A 17,073-nucleotide genomic window follows, 5' to 3' on the forward strand; every position below is an offset into this window, starting at 1 on the left:
CCGTGGCTAGACTGCTCCATGATCTCATCCCGAACCAACATGGATCAGATAAGCTCAGGCGAAACTCGCCCCCCGGCCGGACAAAGAGGCCTGCTATCCATGGTAACTGCGCATTGCTTTGTCTGCATTCGGACAATATGACTTCAAAACTTCCGCTTCTCCCGCATGACGTCAGTACGGTTCGCACGGCCGATGCGATCATAAAGTAATTGTACATGTCCTCTAGAACATTGCGTACTTTCGAACATAATTATCTAGCTTCGTATTGTCCTAACCTGCGACCGTTCGTGTATACCATTTATTAAGCTGTATTGTCGGACCTGCGAGGAAGGCGCACTTCTCTATTAGGATATTCTATCAGTAGCTCGACAATCCCATTTTGCCACCTCTGAAAAAGTTGTCGCGACTTAGTGTCAATTACTTTGTGACTTGTTTGGTTTCATCTCAACCATGTACGAGGGTCAATGGCAGAGCTTAGATGCTGGGCTAATATGACCTAGGAATCGAAACCTGTCGGTCCGCAGGAGGAATTCGGTTCCTTCGCGGAGCCGCTTCAGTTTCGCGACGCTGCGCGGTACGCAGCAGCCCGAACTGAGCAAGAGGATGAACCGCCTGATCAAAAATGAGAACGCGGCTATCAGTGCTTATGAGAAGGCCGGTCGTGAGCGTGTGTCCACCGCGAAAGAGCTCTCCGACTGGGGGGAGGCTACGGAGGACGAAGCTGTGTCAGACATCACTGATAAACTGGGTGTGCTGCTCGCCGAAATGGGCGATCAAGAGGAGATCTTCGCATCTTACTTGGAAGAGTACCGGACGGTTCTCAAGCACATTCGCGAAACAGAGAACTCGATTCAACCGACACGGAATCATCGAGCCAAGATCCAGGACGATATCGCGAAACTGAAGATTAAGGACCCGGAGAGCATCCGGTTGGAGACACTGGAACAGGAGCTTGTGAGAGCGGAAGCGCAGAGCCTGGTCGCCGAGGCTCAGTTGACCAACATGGTTCGTGTCAACTCTAGCTACCTTAATAATTGGCAGTGCTAATTTTTCCATAGACTAGGGCAAAACTCAAGGAGGCTTTCGATATCCACTTGGCGGCTGTCATTGAGAGAGGTGAGAAGCAGATTTTGCTCGCCCGTCATGCCCGCCGGCTGCTGGGTATCCTCGATGACTCGCCTGTTGTCCCAGGGGAGCCTCGGAAAGACTATGATCGTGGTGACGAGGCAAGTCAGCTCATTCAAGACGCCGAGAGAGGTCTCCGCGCCTGGGAGAGTACTACCGTACCTATCCCGACCTCAGCTGGACACTTGCATGATAGCACTCTCCTTCCAGCCCCCGCAGCTCGTGCGGCTCGGGATAGTCAAGCACTCACCGTCGGCTCGTCTGAAGTAGACGGCCGTGAGATGGCTTCGACTAGGGATGTTAATGGCTCGGCTTCAGATGTTCGTTACACTGAGGAATATATTCCCGAGACTCAAGGCATTCCCGAGACTCAGGGCACTAATGAATATGTCCATGAGTATGGGTCTGGGACTCAAGAGGATGTTACGCCCGTGGTCGAAGCCCAGGAGTCCCAACAGCCTGTAACAGCGCCTGTTGAGCCAACTAGCGATATGTATCGTCGGCCTAGTAATACGATCACTTACATCCCAGGAACTAAGCAGCGTGTTGATACCGCCACTGGAGCCGAGGGTTACGGAGAGTCCAGTTCGCAGGGAGCTAGGGGCATATATGGAGCCACTCCCGTTGTTGCTGGATACACACCTGGAGCTCACGACACTATTCCAGGAACAAAGGAACACGTTGGGTCCGTCAGCGAAGCTAGAAGCTGGGACGATTCTGTCACAGATGAGCCCGAGGAGGTCAATGAAAATGCTGCGAGCAGTAGAAGTATCGAGGAGTCCGTCACAGATTCGACTCAGCACTTTGACCAGCCCTCCACCGAGCTGACGGAAGGAACGGAGGCAAAAAAAGTGACAGAGACCACGGATGATGCTAAGTCTATTCGGGAAAAACTCCAGGAGCAGCCCAAGGCAGCTTGGGGCATTCCTCAAACCGTCGCTGTCCCGTATTAAGCTGGTCAATCATCGTGTTTTACCTTGGTTTCTTCCCTGCGTTAATTCTGGAGTATTATTATGTATATTAGTATGTGAGTATGAACATTGATTGCAGATTCCCCAAGAGAGAAATTCCTATAGAAGAGCCATCTCTTTAATTCGACTGAGTCGGGAGATTAGTAGAGATAAATTGTAGGAGTACTCTATACAGAGTAAGATGATGAAAGGAACTGATACGGCGATAAGGTCGAGTAAGCGATATGGCCACGTGACCCAGGCGGCAGGCGTGACGCGGACGGAGCTACAGCATCATCTGGGAAGCTCTCTTCCCGCCCAGAAGCTCGACCTCCTCCATCCCACCTCCTCGCCATCTGCGCTTGTATATCAACTACAACTTGTTTCCCTCCTTCCCTCGGATACCGATTCAGATCGCCGCCCATCATGGACAAGTTGGTCGCCCAATATAGCCGCCCGGCCCATCAGAATGAGTTCTACTCCGAACAAGAACAACATGACCTCACAGAGAGCCTTCCTCCCCTCTCTCTGAAATTCAACCTTCCTCCAGTTGACAACGTAAGCACCACCCAATGAATCTGTTGTGTGGTGCCGGCGCGCGGAGGAGCGTGATGGCGATGCTACCGCTTGCCTACCCAACGCCGGAAGACCAAACAGATCATATCATATGCCGAATAAGCGGAGACCCTAGCTAACCCAACTCCTTCGTCTAGTCAAGATCTTGGCTCCGTGCTATGACTGATGATCACTCGAACCCAAGCTGCCCCATCAAACTTGCCCACGGAACGACAACACTGGCCTTCCGATTCCAGGGCGGAATTGTACGCCGTCCGATTAGCTGGTCCCTCGTTCTCCGCTGACAAACGGTACATAGATTGTTGCGACAGACTCTCGAGCCACCGCTGGAAATTGGATTGCCAGTCAGACAGTGAAGAAGGTTATTCCCGTCTCACGGTTGAGTCGTGGTGAGGACAAGGCGAACAATGCCCCGACTCCCGGTCTTCTAGGTACTATGGCGGGTGGTGCTGCGGTATGTACCCTGTTCTATCTGGGGATCAACATAGCGCTCTGTGGATATTCTTGATGCACTCTAGGACATTACGCTAATGACTGGGTGTAGGATTGCCAATACTGGTTGAGATATTTGAGTCAGCAATGCACACTTCATGGTATGTTCTGGTTCATCTTGTACCCCATATTGTTGGAATGTGTGATGCTAATCATTGGTAGAAATCCGCCACAAGCGCCGTATCACCGTTGCTGCCGCTTCCAAGATTCTCGCCAACTTGACATACGCCTACAAGGGATACGGTCTGAGCATGGGAACAATGTTAGCAGGAGTATGTGGCCCGTTCCGTCACATTTTAACCCCAAGAACGTTTGAAGCTAATGCATTTCCACTGTGATTAGATGACCCCTCAAGAAGGTCCAGCTCTCTATTACATCGACTCAGACGGCACCCGACTCCCGGGCAACCTGTTCTGTGTTGGATCCGGTCAGACGTTCGCCTACGGTGTGTTGGATGCCAATTACCGCTACGACTTGACTGAAGAGGAGGCCCTTGAGCTCGGCCGGAGAAGTATCCTGGCCGCTATGCACCGTGACGCCTACTCTGGTGGTTTCATCAACCTGTACCACGTCAAGGAAGAAGGATGGGTGCACCACGGCTTTGACGACATGAACCCGATCTTCTGGAAGACGAAGTTGGAGAAGGGCGAATTCTCGAATGTCACGTCGGAGTTGTAATGTGTAGTGTCTTGGATGGTTTCTCATGGTAGACATGATATATCAATTTTCTTTTCTTAGGCATACAAGAAACTTCCTTTTATGAGTCTGCCTGTTTGGCGAGCAGTAATGGGGATCCACGTCTCATTAGAATCAGTTGCAGTTCCTGGTACACCCTACTAAAATAGAGAGATCAGTATGAAGTTGAAAAGAAAACTATACTATAATGCTATGATATACTAAACAAAAATCTCATCCCAGATAGATAAGTACACATCCAAGAACCAAAATATTGCTAAGTACTCCCCCATCTATACAAGCTTTTATTCCCGAGCCAACGTAAAATCTTGTCAGGTTCTTTCATATCGTTTTTTTGCTTTCTTACTTTGCTCTTGAGATGCAAGATATAGTATGCATTGAGCAGGGCGATTAGTTGTCCACCTTGAACTTCATCCTGATACCCATGGCAGCAAGCTCAACATCCAGGTACCGAAGCACACCCGGAACAGCAACGACAGTAACGTTGTCACCGCCGACGAAACGACGGCCATCGCCGTCTTCCCAGGTGATCGCGCGGGAGTCATCGAAGATAGCTTCGCGGGCGCAGCGTCTGCAGCGCACGATGCCGGAGGAGCCGCTGGCCTGGGTAAGCTGGCTAGAGGCAGCCTTTGCGGCGGCGGCGGCGGCGCCCTGGTTGCGGGCCTTTCCGGAGCCACCGGCGAGGGCGACCTGTGTTGAGAGGAAGGAGCCGCAGTCGCGGCAGAGCCAGGCACGCTGGGTATCAGAGCAGTTCATGAGACGGTCTTGGAGGATGAAGGCGGCACCGTGGGCAATGAGGGAGTCACGTTCCATCTCACCGACACGGATACCACCTCCCTTGGCACGACCCTTGACGGGTTGGCCGGTCAGGGAGTTCACAGGACCGGTGGTACGGACTTGGAATTTGTCGTTAACCATGTGACGGAGACGCTGGTAGTGAACGACACCGATGAAGATATCGGCGGCGAACTCTTTGCCGGTGATACCACTGTAGAGTGGTTCGTTGCCGTAGTAGTTGTAGCCTGCCTTGCGGAGTTGGTGGCCGAAGTAATCGGCGGCGGTGTTCTCCTCAGAGAACTGGAAGGGCGTCGAGTCCTGGGGGTGGCCGTGAAGAGCACCAGCCTTGCCCGCCATGGATTCGATCATCTGGGCGATTGTCATACCTTTTGTCCATCGGTCAGTCAAGGAATATTATTGTCATAAAATAAAAAAAAAAAAAAAAAAAAAAAAAAAAAAAAAAAAAAAAAAAAAAAAAAAAAAAAAAAAAAAAAAATTGGAGACTTACGAGATGGGAAAGCGTGAGGGTTGATAATAAGGTCAGGCTGGATGCCACTTTCGGAGAAGGGCATGTCGACTGCCGGCCAGAGTTGGGAGCAGACACCTTTCTGTCCGTGACGAGAGGAGAACTTGTCACCAATAACAGGCTTTCTTGGGATACGGTACTTCACGCTGAGGGATTGGCACGGTTCGATACCGGTCTCGGCACCCATGATACGGATGCTGTCGATGTATCCTTCTTCGGCGTCCTTGTACTTGACGAAGTGGGTGATGCCATCGACATTCACATAGGAGTCCGATGCTGCATCATAACGCACGTTGTGGTATGCAGCGACGAGACTGCCCTCTTTAACCCTAGCGCCAATGTGAGGAAGACCATCTTCGTCGATGGTGTTACGCCACTCGGCCCTAATTTCACCCCCTGGAGCAAAGCCAAACAGCTTAGTAATTTCACGTCTAGATTTGTTCCTTCGCGACTCCTTTTCATCGAGGGTGTGGACCTTTGTCTTGTAGATTGTACCATGACCGAATCCACGTTCGTGTGAAGATTTGTTGATAATCATAGCGTCGTCCATGTCATAACCCGTATACGAGATAATAGCAACAACCGCGTTCGTGCCGTTCGGGAAGTTATCCAAACCATAAGCATTATAAAGAGGGGGGCGCACAATTGGTGTCTGTCCAGTTTGCAGTCGGTAAAGCTTGTTGTCTGTACGATAATCGATGGCGGTTCCGGGCGTTCCCATTGTCTGCTTGCTCATCTGACACTGATACATGTTACGAGGCGACTGGTTGTAATCGGAGAAAGGAGTCATGTTAGCCACAATAGAGAGGATGTTTGTCGGTGTAAACTCGATGTGCGTCGAAACACCCGCGACAAGGTCCGATGGTAAACAGGCGATTTCCATGAAGGGCTGCTCGAATGGTCCCACGTAGTCAAGCTTGTCGAGAGGCAAGTACTTAACCTCTCTGTACATCCTAGCTGCTTGCGAGAACATGTAAATACCGGGGTATTGACCGCCGTTAGAGTTAGGGACGTATCCGATCTCCAGCTCTCGAGGAACATTGTGGCTGCCCTCAACCTTCCAGTGTCTCAGGGTATCAGCGACCATGCGAGCCTGCTTCGGTGAGCAGAAACCGACAATTCTACCATCCAACTGAACCGTTACGCTCTCTTCCAATGAGACAGAAGACTCCGAGCGCACACCGAGCTGGACCAAGAGTCTTGGGAGATGAGAAACATCGATATCACTGGTGGAAATCAAGCACTTGTGTGCAAGATGGTTAAGGAGACCACAAGGAGATCCATCAGGTGTGTGAACAGGGCACAGGAAGCCCCAACTTTCAGGAAGCAGCTTACGAACAGTGGTAGTTTTCAATTGTGCGAAGAAACTACCTCTGTGAATCATTCGGAAATGACTGATGAAACGGTAGAAGTTAATTTTCTCAGCCATGACAGTATAACCGGATGTCTGCTGCAAATCGAGACCCGTAGGACTGACGAGGTTACCAGTCGATAGGAAGTACTCCAGCGCACCACCGATGTTCTCATTTGACCGTTTCACGACCTTGCTCAAGAAGTCCCTCTCGAATGAAGGATCAGTGAACTTCGCGCCGTGGTTGCGCATGCTCCAGTCTCTCAGGATAGGGCCAAAAGATCTGACCCACTCCTCCAGTCTCTCCTTCAGGATCATACCGTAGAGAAAACCACCAAGCAGGATTTCTTGGTTAGAGACGGCATCAGGGTTGTCAGGGGCACAGTCGCCAGCGACGAGAGCGTAAAGTTTCCGGATCATGAACATGATTAGCTTGAACTTGTCGTAGTCCTGGGTTTCGCTAACGTTCTGGTTACCAAGATGGGGCAATACAACCTTACGAAGGAACTCAGTGCCAGCTTCCTCATTTGACATGTCCGTTGGAACACCGAGGACGGGCTTGAACTTCTCTCCCAGGTAAGCCCGGCAGGCTGAGCGACTATGCAGGTTGTATCCTTTGTATGTCCGCAGCAAAAGTTCCACACGATCCGTGACGAATGTATTGTTAATTCCCTCAGAAGAGGCACTGCCAACCAGTCCTTCGAAGATTTCGCGATCATTCGTCTCCACAAGCGCCTTAAGAATCATCATCACCGGGACGAGATACTCATTCTTGCGCCATGAAAAACGGAAAGTAACATTACCGTCACTCAGGTAATGTAGGACATTGGTCTGGGACGTCTGATCAGGACGGACGGATCGGATCTGAACACCATATTTGGTATATGTGTGGCCACGCTTAACGAAGGAGCCACGAATAATGGCCATGGGGAAATTCCTCTTTCCGACAATCAACATTCGGATCAACTTCTCGTTTCCATTTACGATGAAATAGCCGCCCAGCTCCTCAGACTCTTCCTTGTGCTCAACAAGTTCCGCGGGGGTTGCCTTCTCCAGATGGCATCGATTGGTCTATGCCACACTCACGTTAGCCAGACCAGGAACAGTAGAACCTCCCATATAAATCTACTATAGCCACTCACCCTCAACATGATAGGAACCTGACCCAATTCTCTGACAGCCTCCATCCAATCCCCATTGTTCACCCGGTATTCAATCTTTGCGCGCAGCTTGCCACGGTATGTCGCATGTCTCTCTCTACATTCGGACGGGTAGATATTGCGGTTACGAGTGGTGAACTTGTTCGTCGGGGGAATGGCAGGCTTCTCGAGGAAGACTTCTTTGACGCGAACATGGAGCTTGTTCCGCTTCGGTGCCTTTCGGCCCTCTGCCTGTCTAGCCTTCTTCTGCTCAGGAGTTTCTGCTTCGCCGTCGATGAATGTCTTGGTGCCAATATCTTTCAATCCCGCCTCCAAAACTTTGCTGTCCTCGAAAAGCGCATTGAAGGAATCAACGTGCGGCTTGATAGAGGCTGCTAGTGCAGGATAAGCTGTACGATCCTTGGGAGGGTTCTTGAATAGCTGCTCCCGCCTGAGTACATCGTAATTGACAGACCAATTGGTGTCTGTCTTAGCAGGAGCCATGGTGAAGTTGGAATGACTTTGATCGAGGAAAACGTTTTTCTTCCCGGAGGTTCGGAGGTGAAAAAAAGTTTCCACTGTACACTTCAGTCTACACAAGCCGAGGCTCCAGTCGATGTGATTCGGTGTGACTGGTTTGCCTCAAGAGCTCACCCCCTCCTGCCGCAGATATCAAAGGCGAGGGAAGAAGAGTGACCAAGAGGGAATGAGACTCGCAATTGGAGTACGAGCGCTGGTCTGAATGAAGCCTTTCTTGTCGCTGCGACGGGGAAATTTTTCGAGGTGGAACCGGCGGACAGATATCATCACGTGCTGATAGATCGTGGTGATGATGAGCGGTGGCTGTTCTGCCTGAGGCCGCAAGTCGTAGCACGTTATGCAAGGCTTGCATCACGGGACCCAAGTGCGGGACGGGACGCCGCCTTAGGCAACAAGGCAAACAAAGCTGATAGATACGTTGAACGTTTTGGTGAAGTAGTTCATTGCTTTCTTGCTCCCCTTTCGGGCTCCAGATAAGACAGTGCATTTACTTTTCGAACAGGAATTACAAATCGAAACAGATTTTGTCTTCACCGATTGGGTCACTATTACTATTTTTTTTTTCCAGAGCAATTTCAAGATCACTCTCCGTGCGACAGAACCACTGGCTTTCGAACTAACTCCTGTAGGGACTTTGACCTCGTCCAGACTGACGGACATGAGTGACAGGGGCCACTAAGCGCTCCCCTCCAAAGCGGCGCAGAACGAGCGGTCATGCGTGCACATAGATCGGAGCACTTCAGTTTCACCGCAAAGCAGTGAGCGAAAAGCAGAAATATCATTCCCTATTCCCTTCATCAGAAGGAAGCGCGCCTGAAACTGAAAACGATAGCCGCTCTCTCCGCAACGCTTTTGGTCTGGGGAGTCTCTCTGCCGCCGCCCCCTTCAATCAAGTTCAGCTCAACTTGATTCGGTGTCGTTCCTCTTCCAGACCTCACGTCGCTTTTCCGCCGTCTTGTTCCCTGCTTCCCTCAAATTCCCATTCTCACTACCACTAGGCTTACTTATCTTCCTCACGTCTTATTTGATTACATTCATTGTCTCGTGGTCCGCTGGTGTCGCGGGATTCGAGTCCTTTCAGCAAGCCCACCATCCCCACTCTTAATCTTACAAAACTCTTATCCTAGGTCTCAATATCTTCACCCACCATCGCCACTTCGCGCCAGAACAATCGACCATTCTGTTGGTTTTCTCTTTCTCTCGACCGTTCTTGGCCATCCTGTCCCTTCTTTTCCCTTCATTCTTCTCTGGTTGATTTCCGTTGTACGAACAGTGTCTCTCTGCTTTTTTCTTTTTCTTAATCGCAAACATGGCGGGTATCTTTCGGACGATTTATGACTGGCTCCTGAGGATGTTTTGGTAAGTGGGCCGCTGTTCCAATAAATCATCGCTTTTTGCGGTTCTCCCGGAAATAGTTCCCCGGCCCGTCCCCGCAAAAAACAAAAAAGGTTCGGCTTGCTAAGAGCGGTACTTTGTATTTCGAAATGGCAGGGCGACGGAGATGGATGTCACCATGATCGGGCTTCAAAACGCAGGGAAATCGTCGCTGTTGCGTGTGCTTGCGGTATGCCTCCATTCATCTGGACCGACCGATCTAGTATTCGACCACCATCGCTAACGTGACCTAACGAACCCTGTAGGGAGGCGAGTTTACTGTAGAGTAAGTCAAGAGCGTAGGCTTAGCCTAGCCGTAAGGGTTGTCATTTCTCTTGCTAAACCTCCCCACAGTTCCATCCCCACCATTGGCTTCAACACAAAACGGGTTCAGAAAGGCCATGTGACCTTGAAATGGTCAGTGTCCCAACGCCTGTCCGCTATGGTCCCCGCATCGCGGTGCTAACGCTCATATAGCTGGGATCTGGGAGGCCAACCGCGGTTCCGACCAATGTGGGAGCGATATTGCCGCGGTGTAAATGCGATAGTGTAAGTCCACCCCTTTGTCCTCTCTGGAATAGGACTCACTGCTGTGGTCATTCCTCTGACATTCGGACCAGGTACATCGTTGATGCAGCAGACCGCCCTGCACTTCCAATCGCCACAGATGAGCTGCACGAGTTGATGAACAAGCCCTCTCTTGAAGGTATTCCGCTGTTAGTCCTTGGGAACAAGTCCGACCTTCCGAATAAGCTGTCCGTCGACGAACTGATTGATGCGATGGATCTGAAATCCATTACCCATCGCGAAGTGAGCTGCTATGGAATTAGTGCCAAAGAAGAGACTAACCTTGATGCTGTTCTGCACTGGTTGATCGCCAAAGCCAGTCGATGAAGATCGTGGGAAACAGCACCTGCTTCATCCTTCTTTTCCCGGCCGCAGGCCTAAACTTTTGTAGACTCTTTCAGCTTCTTGGATTGCAGCCTCCGATGTAATGATGTTGACGATGTGAACCAGGCACATTAAATTTTAGCGTCATTGATGTTGATTTCTTTCTTTCTTTGTCTTGTTTGCTTTTTGTTGCCTTTTGGCTTCAGCACGTGCGCTCATTCAGCTTCCCTTTCACTGTTTGTTAATTTCATTCGTTGCATGATGACCCACGTTTCTATGTAATTTTTAGTGGGCTTGTATTATGGCGGCATTGGTGCCCGATCTCATAGTGATTGGCTTTGGAATTATATGACGTCCGAGATGGAAGACACGTGAGTTGGAGAGGAGAGCCACTATGAGCATTGGTCTGGGGCTATTCCGAGATATATAACGTTATAAACCCTCAGGCAAATCCACATTTCAAGTTGAATTACAAAGCCAAAGGACAGGGCCAAGTAGCTTTGAAAAGAGGGAGCGAGGGGGGCCATAGAGACACTGGCGCCTATCTTATTTATGAGGATCGTGTTGGAGCAGAGCACACAGACCAACTGATGCGTTGGCATTGCAGATGCGAAGACGGGAACTAATCAAGCCCTCATGCGAACCAGCAAATCCAACCCCGCCAACAACACCTGCCAAAGTTCAAAGGCTTCTGGGATCCTATTCATAGATTACCCAGTCGTGAGCAAATCATGGTCTGCTTCATATCCCTGTCGATCGGCTAAGGTTGCTTTGGTGGCCTGGTGATCGGGTTAGTCATTTCCTACGATGAAGTGATTTAGACCAAGTACAGGTTGCATGTCCATTCCACCTTTTCTCTTCTACCTTATTTTGTACTGCACTTACTTTTCTTTCATCATCTGCAGCAACTTGCGATCAATCCATGGAGAATTTAAATGGGTTGGGACAAGCAATGATTTTTTTTTTTTTATCACATAGTACTCTTATTACCAAGAATGAGCAAGAACTTGAGTTGGGTCTAGTGGTACACAGAAATGCTTGAGCTGCGAATTGTCTCTTAATATATCTTGGCGGGCGCTCTTGATCCTGCAGCAAATCACCACCATGTTGCAATCCTACAGAGGCTGGAATATAAAATCGGCCCTGGTTTTCAGTCCACTTTCTATCCTTCCGATAATGTCTAATTACTTGATTGATATACATGTCACATGTTTGCACCAGAAGTATTGGATGCCTACATATACCGGTGAGACACTATGAGTTGTCGAAAACCATAAGACATAACCAGGTGTTGCCAACAATTAGAAAGTCCTTCACTGGGATTATCAGTCTCCTTCTCGAGTTAGTAGATAGGCTGTCAGCAACTCAGTGGATCACAAGTATTTTCGCTTTCGATATCTGACAGTCTTACGGATAAATGATAAGCCATTGGACCTTTCACTGGGACCACACCGATGTCAAACCTGCGCGATACTGACCAATAAGTAAGAGATGTCATGCTCACCATGCATTCAAAAATTCTAGAAATCCCTGGAGTCGATGACGAGTATCCAAGGCTGTGCACAGTTGATCACGAGACTCGAGTATGCTGAAAGTTATGAAGGAACGGAAACTGAAGCCACAAACAACTCATCCGAGTAACCGGGGCAAACCCAGACAGCAAATCATAAACTATAGAACTTGGTAAGTTTCACGCGGGAGGAAACCATCAAGTCAGGTGCTTGGTGGCTTAGACAGTGATTATATATGCCGTACCGAGGCGAGCTAGAATATCGGCCCTGGTCGCTTGCCACTCGAAATAACCCCGAGTGATGCGGTGAGTGCATTGCGTGAGGGGATATATCGAATGCGTTCACGATCAAATGCCCTATTTACGAGGAATTTTTAACATTGTTCCACCAGGTGTTGAAGACTCCCCTTTCTTCATATAGGCAATATTATTATTATTATCTAATTTGCCCCCCTGTTCCCAGCCCTATTGCGCATCCTTGCCAAATCCTACGGTTACCCACCGAAAAGTAACCCAAGAAAATAAACAGACCGGTCGGCGTAAGGCCGCCAAGCACCAGCCACACTCCGAGTAAGGTCCAAGTCCATTCATTGTCTCCATAATTTACCCGCGCCATTCCTGCTGCGGTTTCGTTGCTGCCTTCAGACGTACAAGAACTTCCACTTTCTTTCCTCCCCTTACATTGGTCCTGGTTTAATTCTTTCGTACGGATCGAAAAACCTCCTTCGAATTTTGTATTCACGCTCCAGCAAGATCGCTGAGCTCGTTACTACCCTTTTACCTCCGCTGATTGCTCACCACCAGGAGCTCTCGTCTCTGTGATCGACGTCATTCTCCGCCCTACAGTCGGCCTCGGATAAAGAGGCCTTTCAGCCACGATGGGTGTCATCCACGCCCGCCGAGAGTGGTGAGTTCCATAGCCCAATATCCATAAGGGTAATCGGAGTCAATGGAATGAAACGAAGCTAACAGTGTCTTTGTAGTGGATATAATAGCTGGGGCGATTGGGTCTGCAGGCCAAGTAGTTGGTATGACTGGGGTCGTTGGGTAGCGTTCGCCGTCATTGTTGGTTGTGCTTTCATCATATTCTTTCTTTTTGCGTATGTTCCTCTCTCCCGTCCTTGGCGGAGGACCTTAATCTGAGCCAGTTGCATGAAGCTAACGTCCTGCTAGATGCTATAACGCTCGCCGCCGTCGCACTCGCGGCCTTCAACCTCATCCGGGTACGGCATGGCTTGCTGGCCCGCCTCCCTACGGACAACATCAACATCAACATCCTTACTATGCAGACCCTCATTATCAGCAACAGCCACCGCCTCAGTATACACCCCAACCGCAAGCCTACGGCTATTTTGGAGGACAGCAAACGGGCATCGAGTTGCAGTCACCGCCGAATGCGTATCACAACGGCGCCGAGCGGGCCTACCAGCCACCGCCGGGCCCTCCACCCCCAAATGCCAGCAAAGTATAAACATTTGTCGAGACCGGTAGTCGTTGAACGAGATCTTAATCCAAAACTTGAAATGATCGCATGATTCAGATTCTGTTATCACTGGCGTTGGTGTCATCTTTTTGAATCTCCTGCACCCCTGCTTCTTTGTCAATACCCAGCAAGGAGGATGCAGCCGAGAGCATGTTTGATGGGTCTATGAGCTCCTTTGTGTTTGTTATCATACCTCGATATCTCCTTTTTATTACTATAATGACCATTCGAGCAATTTCGATTCACATTGCTCCAAAGTTAGGGCTTGCAGCACGAGGTGCAGGCTTTTTTTTTGCGAATCTGGCTCGTTTTCTAAACTTCCACAGCTTTCTGAAAAGCTAGCGAGGCGTCGGCGGTGTACATTACTATGACTCTGAGTAGACATGAAGATAATATTTTTTTTTCCCGCTACTACTACTACTACTACTATTTACTTGTGGTGGGAAGGGGAACTCTGGGAGTATGCCTAGTGCGCAGTGCAACTCGCAATTTGCACTGAACGAGCCGACGCTAAAAAAAGGAACTAAGTAATTTCCTGCAGAACCATTGGCCCGTGACGGAGCGCAGAATTCTTTGGCTTTTTGGCCTGGGGCCGAACTCGCTCACGGTGCATGAGAAAAGTATGGGGCACCGAAACATTTCTCCAATAAAGTAATTTAACCTCAACGACATTTAACGACCGATCGCATTGACCCACGAAGGTCTGCTCCATCCCGTATAGGTTTCCATATAAAGGTCGGGAATGCCGTGCTCGGGAACTTATTCGTATTGACGAGTACCATCCAGACGATCAAAGTGGACACTGCGACTGCCAATGATTGTGGATGAGAAGTAGTTTCAGATTACAATGTGAGGAGTACCGGGACTAGTAAGTGAGTGTAATACTTCGCGTACCTGAAGCTCACCACCGAGATTACTTTTTAATGGATCGGCTACCCACCGAACCTCTTCTCCATCTCTGGCAATTGTGATGAGCGTTTTGGTTCTCTTCCATGCGCTGATCCCTGTGGGCAAAAAATAATTCTTCTTTCTTTCTCCCCTTGTTCGACTTTTTCTTCCCCCTCCCTTCCCTTCCTTCCGCCCTCCCTTTCAACCCTCTTGCGGGCAACTGAACTTCGTCTTTCCTTCTCCGCCCGTGTATCTTTCATCCGAAATATTGTCACCTAGTCTCTCTCTTTCCCTCTCCATCCCCTCTCTGCTGTTTGCGGTGATCCCCCTGGTGGCGGTGCATTGATATCACCGCTGAACTAACAGGCACTTTCTTTAATATATTGATTCTTCCAATCATTCCTTTTTGGTTGAATTGTGACGTTCTCTGCTTCTAAGAAAATTCATATCGTGTACCTCGAATTCCAGGTTACCACGATTAAAATCTGCATCCGTTCAATCGACGTCGCAAACCGGTCCACTCATTTACTCTTGATCGTTGATGCAAGAGGGAATCGTATCCAACGAAAAGAAACCGAAGACTGAGTCCCGTGGGCCGTCGCTCATCTGTGGCTCTTGCGACCGCGACCATCCAAACCTGACGTTGGGTCCGCTTCGTTGCGCAGCAGCACATGTTGTACGCTCAAGTGCATATTGCATACTTCGTACCGTGCACTTGTTCCCTATCAGAGTGACATCTGGATAAAGAACCATCGCATATAGCCCGTACTATTGACCGTGTGGGGTCGGATAACCCAATCTCAGGATTCATATTCCGCCAAAATGAGTCCGGTGGATACGACGCCATTCCCGATATGGCCGCGCGACTTTGTGAGCGACCTCAAGTCCGCTCCGGAAACATTATCGAGTTGGGATAATTGCATGGCCAAATCGTATTGCAAGTACGTTGAATCATGGTTTTCTTCTAGTAATCTCACCACATATCTGACTCGGACACTGCAGATGGCCCGTAATCGTTGCGATCATTGTTGGTGCGCTCATTGTTATCTCCATTCTGGCATGTATTATAAATTGCCTGTGTTGCGGCATCCAATGTTGTAAATGCTGTGGATGCTGTTCATGCTGCTGTCCGTCTCCCCGCCGAAAGAAGGAACCAAAATACTTGGATGACCCATACAATCAACCTCCACCGATGCCGACAAACAATCCTTATCAGCCACCCGCTCCCCCATCGCTACCTACTTATCGTGGGGCGCAGGTTGCCCGCTTTGACACTCCCCCAAGTCCTGCAGTCTCCAAGGGCAATGAAGATGCGTTGCCCGCGATGCCCACGTGGGATAGTGCTGTAACCAAGAGGGTCGAAGAGCCGGGTCATCACCAAGATGCAATGGAGATGGAGCCTTTGAACCTTGCCAACCAAAGACCGCGTCGAATGCCATCCGCACCCCGAGCAAACGGAGCCGGCTACATGGGGCCACCGCCTATCAGGACAGATACAGCCTTTAGTTCCTCCGGCTTCCACCCTGATGACCAGGGCGCGTATCATGCTCGTTCTCCCGGCGGGCCCTCTCCAGGCCCTATCTCGCCATACGAACAACCCTATGGTGATTATTCTCAAAACTATGGATCCCAACCGAACTACCTGCCAATTGGTACGGCCGTCTCACCGGTTACTGATGCCTCCCCTTCACCGTATCGTCACCCATCTCCAGCCATCAACCAAACCCCAGGGATGGCACTATCCACGGATGGCGCTCGCCCGATTCCTTATCGGCAACCATCTCCTGCCATCCACCAATCTCCTATCAACAGGACGATGTCTCCTGCGAACGCAGCCCCTCCCTATAGAGCATTGACACCTGCAAACGCGAACCCAGCCTACAGGGCAATGTCTCCTCCAACTCAAGAACCAGTGTATAGGGCAATGTCTCCCCCCAGTCACGAGCCTGTCTACCGGACCATGTCTCCGCCTAGCCAGGAGGCGGCTTACCGCGCGATGCCTCCTACCGGCCCTGAGCCCGCGTACCAGGCAATGCCCCCGCCTGGCCCGGAGCCCACCTACAGGGCAATGCCGCACCCGCTCAACACCGAACCGGTTTATAGGGATACATCTCCTTCCATTCCTTCGTCGCCCCCTCCACCATTCACATCCAGTCCCGCTCCGCATGAAACCATACAAGACTCGGGCAGGCCCCCAACCTTGCTACAGAGTGGCCGGAAGGCCGTTCCCAATTCTTTCAGGGATGTATAAACATTGCAACTGATAGTGTTGAGATTTTGTCTCGATTTAATCGCAGCCGCTCATTGGCGTCTGTGGGTCAACGTCAAGGCCGATTTGTTTATACTCTCTTCTACATACAGTCGATATAGTTGGCGTTCTTGCACAATGTGTGGAAATTACGCTTACTACCTGGTATCACCACCCGTTCTGCTCTTTAGGATATGACACGCTTGATTCATTTGGTGGACATTTTTATGGTGATTTTGGACCTTTTATCTTTCTGTACAGAACCAAACCACTGAACGCCACCGTACATTATGAGTGTTGATCACCGAAATGTACATTGATCAATACAATCAATTGGAGATATGTGGGCTTTCTTCTAACCTCTATTCTTTCCTGTTACCTTTCGCTTCTGTTTGGCTTGGCGTTGGAAAAGACCGTCTCATGACTTTCTCACTTCATGTGTTTGTATGTACATGCTATTCTATTCGATGAACGATTGATAGGATACTTGACTTTATGTTCTTTAGA

At 49.8% G+C, this 17,073-nt stretch overlaps 6 protein-coding genes across 6 annotated transcripts; 5 read left to right on the plus strand and 1 right to left on the minus strand.

Annotated features, from left to right (window-relative positions):
• The first annotated feature begins 432 nt into the window (after positions 1–432).
• BDV37DRAFT_251354 (Eisosome component PIL1-domain-containing protein) lies at positions 433–2,242 on the plus strand. The gene is made up of 2 exons (XM_032082291.1): positions 433–1,005; positions 1,059–2,242. Exons 1-2 carry the CDS (start codon positions 604–606, stop codon positions 2,076–2,078), a joined length of 1,422 nt encoding a protein of 473 aa, XP_031940335.1. The 5' UTR covers positions 433–603; the 3' UTR covers positions 2,079–2,242.
• A 157-nt stretch (positions 2,243–2,399) lies between these two features.
• pre2 (proteasome core particle subunit beta 5) lies at positions 2,400–3,993 on the plus strand. The gene is made up of 6 exons (XM_032078964.1): positions 2,400–2,633; positions 2,789–2,896; positions 2,950–3,105; positions 3,196–3,244; positions 3,306–3,415; positions 3,486–3,993. Exons 1-6 carry the CDS (start codon positions 2,502–2,504, stop codon positions 3,819–3,821), a joined length of 891 nt encoding a protein of 296 aa, XP_031940336.1. The 5' UTR covers positions 2,400–2,501; the 3' UTR covers positions 3,822–3,993.
• A 1-nt stretch (position 3,994) lies between these two features.
• On the minus strand, positions 3,995–8,385 carry BDV37DRAFT_150241 (DNA-directed RNA polymerase I core subunit RPA135). Its single transcript, XM_032078965.1, has 3 exons — positions 7,636–8,385; positions 5,125–7,564; positions 3,995–5,002 (listed from the first exon to the last, which is right to left on the minus strand). Exons 1-3 carry the CDS (start codon positions 8,134–8,136, stop codon positions 4,230–4,232), a joined length of 3,714 nt encoding a protein of 1,237 aa, XP_031940337.1. The 5' UTR covers positions 8,137–8,385; the 3' UTR covers positions 3,995–4,229.
• Positions 8,386–9,157: 772 nt separating this feature from the next.
• Positions 9,158–10,635, plus strand: BDV37DRAFT_150261 (ADP-ribosylation factor-like protein). Its single transcript, XM_032078966.1, has 6 exons — positions 9,158–9,531; positions 9,664–9,736; positions 9,813–9,832; positions 9,901–9,963; positions 10,024–10,095; positions 10,167–10,635. Exons 1-6 carry the CDS (start codon positions 9,482–9,484, stop codon positions 10,438–10,440), a joined length of 552 nt encoding a protein of 183 aa, XP_031940338.1. The 5' UTR covers positions 9,158–9,481; the 3' UTR covers positions 10,441–10,635.
• A 2,190-nt stretch (positions 10,636–12,825) lies between these two features.
• On the plus strand, positions 12,826–13,418 carry BDV37DRAFT_284174 (resistance to Congo red protein; the record flags this gene model as incomplete). Its single annotated transcript, XM_032087447.1, has 3 exons — positions 12,826–12,854; positions 12,931–13,047; positions 13,121–13,418. The coding sequence occupies 3 exons, from the start codon at positions 12,826–12,828 to the stop codon at positions 13,416–13,418; spliced, it is 444 nt and encodes a 147-aa protein (XP_031940339.1).
• A 1,441-nt stretch (positions 13,419–14,859) lies between these two features.
• On the plus strand, positions 14,860–16,722 carry BDV37DRAFT_150268 (uncharacterized protein). Its single transcript, XM_032078967.1, has 2 exons — positions 14,860–15,259; positions 15,321–16,722. Exons 1-2 carry the CDS (start codon positions 15,141–15,143, stop codon positions 16,567–16,569), a joined length of 1,368 nt encoding a protein of 455 aa, XP_031940340.1. The 5' UTR covers positions 14,860–15,140; the 3' UTR covers positions 16,570–16,722.
• Positions 16,723–17,073: the final 351 nt, after the last annotated feature.

The sequence above is a fragment of the Aspergillus pseudonomiae genome (assembly GCF_009193645.1).
Source record: "Aspergillus pseudonomiae strain CBS 119388 unplaced genomic scaffold BDV37scaffold_44, whole genome shotgun sequence".
Lineage (NCBI taxonomy): Eukaryota > Fungi > Ascomycota > Eurotiomycetes > Eurotiales > Aspergillaceae > Aspergillus > Aspergillus pseudonomiae.